The sequence below is a fragment of the Nanorana parkeri genome, unplaced genomic scaffold (assembly GCF_000935625.1).
Source record: "Nanorana parkeri isolate BGI_ZX_2015 unplaced genomic scaffold, ASM93562v1 scaffold4750, whole genome shotgun sequence".
Taxonomy (NCBI): Eukaryota; Metazoa; Chordata; class Amphibia; order Anura; family Dicroglossidae; genus Nanorana; species Nanorana parkeri.
This window is the reverse complement of record NW_017311012.1, coordinates 4,277-10,436: the sequence shown is the minus strand read 5'-3', so window position 1 is coordinate 10,436 and position 6,160 is coordinate 4,277. Positions and strand designations below refer to the sequence as shown.

Sequence of the window (6,160 nt, the reverse complement as noted above, 5' to 3'; positions counted from 1 at the left end):
GAGGGAAAAAATATAGAAACATTGAGGCATGGTCTGGGGAAATGTGAAAATAATCAGCAGCTCCTGAAAACACAAAAAAAAAATATTAGTCAGAAAAAGTATTTGAAGCAACCTTTCATCTGGTAAGACCATTGTAGGTGGTGGATACATTTGGTGGAACTTCCTTTTAGCTGAACTCAAAAATTAGCTACAATATTGGTGTTCTTACAATGCAACAAATGTCATCCGTGATTTTAAAATGCAGAACATTTTTGTACTTCTTCATTTATTTTAAGTGATATAACAAGTCCACCTACCTTTACACCTTTTCCTCCTTCACAATTATACTTTTCTTCTACGGCTTTTAAGCCCTGCTTGAATTTTGCATGTCCCCCAAGCGTGCGGAATGTTCCTTCAGCCAAAGCTCTCTCAAAGTCAGCAGAGTGCTTCTTAATAAGAGCCGTGCACACCTCCCGAGACTTCGCCTCATTCATAGTATTAAACTCTATTCTCATTCTCTGGACCTTTTCCTGATAGAATTGAAATTCAAAAACATTAGTTCCCTCTGTCAAGCATTTTTAAACAGTTTTAAAATAAAGTTTAGCTCTTTACACTGCCTGCCCTAACCCTAAAAGAAATATAACGGCAATGGTTACCTTCTAAAAAATAACATCTCTTCTCAGGGTACTGGTACCAGTTTTTTGGGACAGAACCATGGCGGAAGAGGGATCAGTGTTTGGGCAAGCTGATCCCACCCCCCTGCAGTGGTTTGCTTCTCGATCATCTCCTCGCAGGGATTCCCCCTCCCCGCTCCGATCCTCCAGCACTGACTGACTGGCGGTACTGACGGGGGAAGGGGCGGGTACAGCTGGCTCTGCCTCATGCAGCTGGGTGGATCTCAACAGTAATGTCAGGATCTGTCCTTGCTCCGGCAGTCTCAGTATAGCACGAGCTGTAGCTTGCGGTATACTTTTTTTACAGGGTATTTACCATGCAAAATTATAAAAAATGTCCAGAAGAACTTTTACATAAGATCAAAACTCACCAAAAATTCTTTAAGGAATTTCTGATCTTTATCCTTAATCGATCTTTTCAGGAATACCTTCCGAGCTTCATCTTCAAACCGACTGCTCAGATCCAGGAATTGTTTGAGAGTTTCAGTGGGCATCACAACTGTCCTCATCCTCTTCTCATAATGCTTTGTTGCTTCCTGAATGGCAATTTTGTTCTCCTTCTCAGCCAAGGAAACCACCGTCTCCTCCAAGCAGGCAACATTAGAGGAGTTTAGAGATTCAGTGTAAAGTTTTGCCAACTCACCCAATCCTGAGGAAATTAGAAAAATTGTCCAAGAATAAATAGAAAACGAATAAAACCACCACATCTAAGGACTGGTAAGTTTCAATATGTGACATTTTTTGTTTTGGCATTTAGTATATTTGATTAAAGCTATACAACATTAGATGAACTCACGGTATCCAGTGACGTCAACTGTGATGTCCACTCTCTTAACCTCGGCGTTCTTGAAAATGTATTCACAGAAAAGGGCGCTCTGATACCCCAAGGTTCCCCAAGCATTAGCATTCTGTAACGGTAGCATTCAAGGTTTTTCTTTTCAGCTGGATTCACAGAATCATAGAATTGGAACGGTGTTAAATTCAGACCTAATTTTATGAATTCCAATATCCTGAACCAAATCTGAGTTTCACTGTTATTTTTGGTAGTTTGGATTTCCAAAAGGTTTCTAGTAGAGAAGGACCACAAGCTGCTGCAAAAGCTGTTTCTGTCTGATATCTTCTTCAGCTATTCCGTGAGTACACCTAGATTGACTGCCAGTGACCACCCAACTCCCAACCTTCTAATTTAGTATCACTGCAAGCAGCTCCGGCTGTATTTTGGCCTCATCGTGTCATCAGGCCGAGCTGCCATGAGCTTCCCAAACCCTTCTGTACAATTTTGCATCATTTGCTACTCTGCATTACATACTTGTTTGGAGCCTTCATCAGATTCCTATCAATTAGAGTGGGATTTCTGGTTCAGAAATTAAACATTTCCGAGGTTCATGAAGTTTTAAAAAGTTCAGCTGAACCACAACTGATCAACCCTTAAAAAATGTGCTCATCTCCAGTGGTGGTCATGCCTTTCTGGACTCAGAAAGCAGGAAGGGGGTCAAACCCCTTTAATGTTTCTCATAAATATGTGGGAAATACCAGGAAATTCCTTTGTTTCTTGGTAATAAACAGAGCACAGGCTCATTATCTCCTAGCTTTCTATGTAATTATTATTATTATTACATAGTATTTCATATAGCGCCAACAGTTTGCGCAGCGCTTTACAATGTAAGGAAGACATTGCAATCACAATACAATTCAAGACAAGATGGTAAGGAGGGTCCTGCCCCTGAGGGCTTACTATCTGAAAGAGGAGGTAGCTGCGTGGGGATGAATTGTTTGAGAATGTGATGGTTCAGTGGTTAGGTTGAGGTGGGATAGGCTTCCCTGAAGAGATGAGTCTTAAGGGATCGCCTAAAGACAGCCAAGGTGGGAGATAGATGGACAGGTTGGGGTAAAGAGTTCCAGAGGATGGGAGAGACTCTAGAGAAGTCCTGGAGGCGAGTATGGGAGGAGTTGACTAGGGAGCTGGAAAGCAGGAGGTCTAGGGAAGAGCGGAGTGGACAGTTAGGGTGATATTTTGAGACAAGGTAATGACTACAATACAATGATTCAAGTTACTTGGTTCAGTTTGCAGACAATTCACATACATACGTGTTTTAAGCTTTAAGGCGTTCTCCAGGTAACCATCCGCTGAGACCGTCTTCCCATCAATCTCCAGTTCCAGATTAAAATCTCTCACTGCCCAAACAAAGATGGGGAAGTATGTGGAAAATGTTGCTTGCTCGTCCGGAATGCTGCCAGTTCTCACCTTGATTAATTCCGTGATTTCCCCTACAAATCTTGTAAATGTTTATAAGGACATATAACATCTTGCTTTCCAGTCACCCAGTTAGAGATTACATTTGCATTATCTCTGGGAGAGGGGAAAATTAACAGAAAACACCCCCAATTAACTAATCTAGAAGTTTAATTAAGAAACTGACTTACCTGAAGCCACAGTCACATGACATTCTGGGCCCCAAGTCTTCTTTTGTCTAGACTCTAGTCTATTCTAATACTATCCTTAATCCCTGGCAAGGGGGATACCTTCTTTTGGTTGATAAAGGTGTCCATTAGTGGGGTACTCACAGGGCCCTGTAGACTTCCAGCAGCGCAATCGACACTTCCAGTGGCACTGTCAGGAGCCGGATCTGAACCCAGGGCCTCTGCTGTGGCTGGTGGTGATTCTACCTGCTGAGTCACCTTGGATAGCACCTTGCCTGATCCCCTGTGTAATCCTCAGGTAAGCCTAGTTTCTGCTGAACTCTGAACTCCTTGCTCCTCCCTTGAACTTCCTATTTAAGCCACGCCTCTGCACTTCCTGCTTCCTGCTTGCCAGATTATTGTTATCCTGCCAATATCTTGCTTCCTTGCTCCTCATGTGATACAATCCGCTCATACTGCTACCCGTGTACCGACCTTTGGCTGCTGATTCACCGACTACTCTCATCGTCTTCCACTTCATACCGGATACCTTTGGCTACTGACGTCAGCTTCATCTCTGACTACGCTTCTGCCTGCTCCTATACTTCTACCGTCTGCTTGTGTACCGATCTCGGCCTGTTTGACTACGATTTTGCCTGCTGTTTCAGCTACTGGACTCCGAGCCTGATCCCGATCGTGACAAGCACATGACATCTTGACGAGGGGTAGTAACAAGCCTGGTCAGAGGATCAGGACTCCAGGATCATTTGATAGCTGTCAGAGATAGACTAAGTGACATTTTTCTTCTTGTACCTTGTTATAAAAGGATACTTTAATTTGTCTAGGGCATCCTGATTGATGGTGCCGAGGCTATTATACACCAAGGCACTGCTTAGTAGGATTGCAAGGGTGAAGATCTTGCTGTCGTTTTTTTTATCCCCCTTTAAAAAAGAAAAAGAACATAAAAAAATGGAAACAAAAATTTACTATTGGTTATTTTGTTGTACTTTTTGATTAATTTACAACTGTGTCCCATTCATTTTTTAATAGAAGTTCAGGTTTTGCACACAACTACAATTATTTTTCCTATTACATCTTTTAAAAAATAGCATAAAAAAGCTAAAGTCCCGTTTTACTTACCCTAGTACACGGTCACTTGATATGTCGGGTTCTGAGTCAATCTTCTTCTCTACAGAGGAGGAGCATGCTGGCAGATTGTCAGAAGAACAATCCGGACATCAGTAACAACCGTAACCAACATGCAACACACAGCTCAGTGCTGATGTCAATGGATCACGGCCATGGCGACATGCTAACCAAACAAAGATCCTTGTTTGGAGGAGGAGGAGGAGGAATGAGGAGAGAGCTTATTTTGCACAGATAAAACCATGCAGTGAAATATTTAGCACAGCTTGCAATAATGCTGACTGCTATTTTTGGTGGTGACTCACCCAGGTCTAGCTGGCTGGGCACACACACTTGCATAAATGAACAGGAAGCCTCTATACTGAGTGTCCCTGTTTATTCATAACTTGAGGACAGAGTATGTTTACTAGATCCACAATTATGAATGAACAGAAGGTGATGTAGATCACTTCCTATTCATTCATAATTGAGGATATAGTAACCATACCATGTCCTCAATTATATACAATTACTCAGCGATCACAGATCGCTGAGTGTTTGCATTGGCTCTCCTTTCTGACTCACTGTCACAGGAGGTTGAGCCAGTGGTGTAGGGAGGAAAGCTCAGGCTCCTGTGACAGCGCTGTCTCCACCCCCACACCGCTCTGCTGGACTGTGACCGGAAGCTGAGTGGTGTGGGAGGAGAGACGCTGGGTGCTCACAGTGCTCTCCTTCCGGGGCGCTCGGCCGGCTGTCACACTTTCTCTCCTCCCCTGCTGGGAGGAAAGCAGGGATGCGCCGCTGTATCGGCAGAAAGATTTAGCCAAAAAGTGCCATTTTAGGCCGATATTTTTCGGCGGCCGATATATCAGTGCATCCCTACTTAAATGTGTTGAGAAATTCTCTGAACTTTGCACATGTGTTCATAACTGGTTGGACAGAGTGGTAAAGGAGAACAAAAGACAATAAATAACACATTTCATCTTCACAAACCATAAAACTGAATATTCCATTTTATTGATCAATATGGAAAATACAAAATACCAGACATTTAAATTTCGTTGTGTTCCCAATGGATAATCATACGAATATTGTTACATTCGGACATTCAGATGCCTCTTAATTTGAACGTGAACGAATCCAAATGTTCATTTAACCAAAATTCGGGTTCATCTGAATTTAATTCAAACTAAAACTAAATCACACATGTGACTGTTCTCTGGCCAATCAGATGTGTTTTTTGGCTGTTGGGGGTTGCATTACAGACACGGTCATGTGACTTTATGTGGGTCACATGTCTACAAAATACCCAAAAAAGGCTTCTGGGCAATATGAAACCAGTATAATTAGTAAAGTCTCATTTTAACATTCTCACCTTCTCTACGTCCCCCAGACCTTCTGTGTCCAAGAGAACCAGAGCATGATCCTTATACATCCGGACATCAGTAACAACCGTAACCAACATGCAACACACAGCTCAGTGCTGATGTCAATGGATCACGGCCATGGCGACATGCTAACCAAACAAAGATCCTTGTTTGGAGGAGGAGGAGGAGGAATGAGGAGAGAGCTTATTTTGCACAGATAAAACCATGCAATGAAATATTTAGCACAGCTTGCAATAATGCTGACTGCTATTTTTGGTGGTGACTCACCCAGGTCTAGCTGGCTGGGCACACACACTTGCATAAATGAACAGGAAGCCTCTATACTGAGTGTCCCTGTTTATTCATAACTTGAGGACAGAGTATGTTTACTAGATCCACAATTATGAATGAACAGAAGGTGATGTAGATCACTTCCTATTCATTCATAATTGAGGATATAGTAACCATACCATGTCCTCAATTATATACAATTACTCAGCGATCACAGATCGCTGAGTGTTTGCATTGGCTCTCCTTTCTGACTCACTGTCACAGGAGGTTGAGCCAGTGGTGTAGGGAGGAAAGCTCAGGCTCCTGTGACAGCGCTGTCTCCCC

General features: G+C 42.7%; 1 protein-coding gene across 1 annotated transcript in view; it reads right to left on the bottom strand.

Annotated features, from left to right (window-relative positions):
- Window positions 1–296: 296 nt before the first annotated feature.
- Window positions 297–6,160, bottom strand: part of LOC108804013 (guanylate-binding protein 6-like) — a gene marked incomplete at both ends in the record, with an annotated part of 6,711 nt that continues 847 nt past the window's right edge. Inside the window, 4 exons of the mRNA XM_018575782.1 lie at window positions 297–509; window positions 1,025–1,302; window positions 2,742–2,929; window positions 3,885–3,994. Coding sequence (XP_018431284.1) covers window positions 297–509; window positions 1,025–1,302; window positions 2,742–2,929; window positions 3,885–3,994 — 789 coding nt within the window. The remainder of the gene's footprint in view (window positions 510–1,024; window positions 1,303–2,741; window positions 2,930–3,884; window positions 3,995–6,160) is intronic.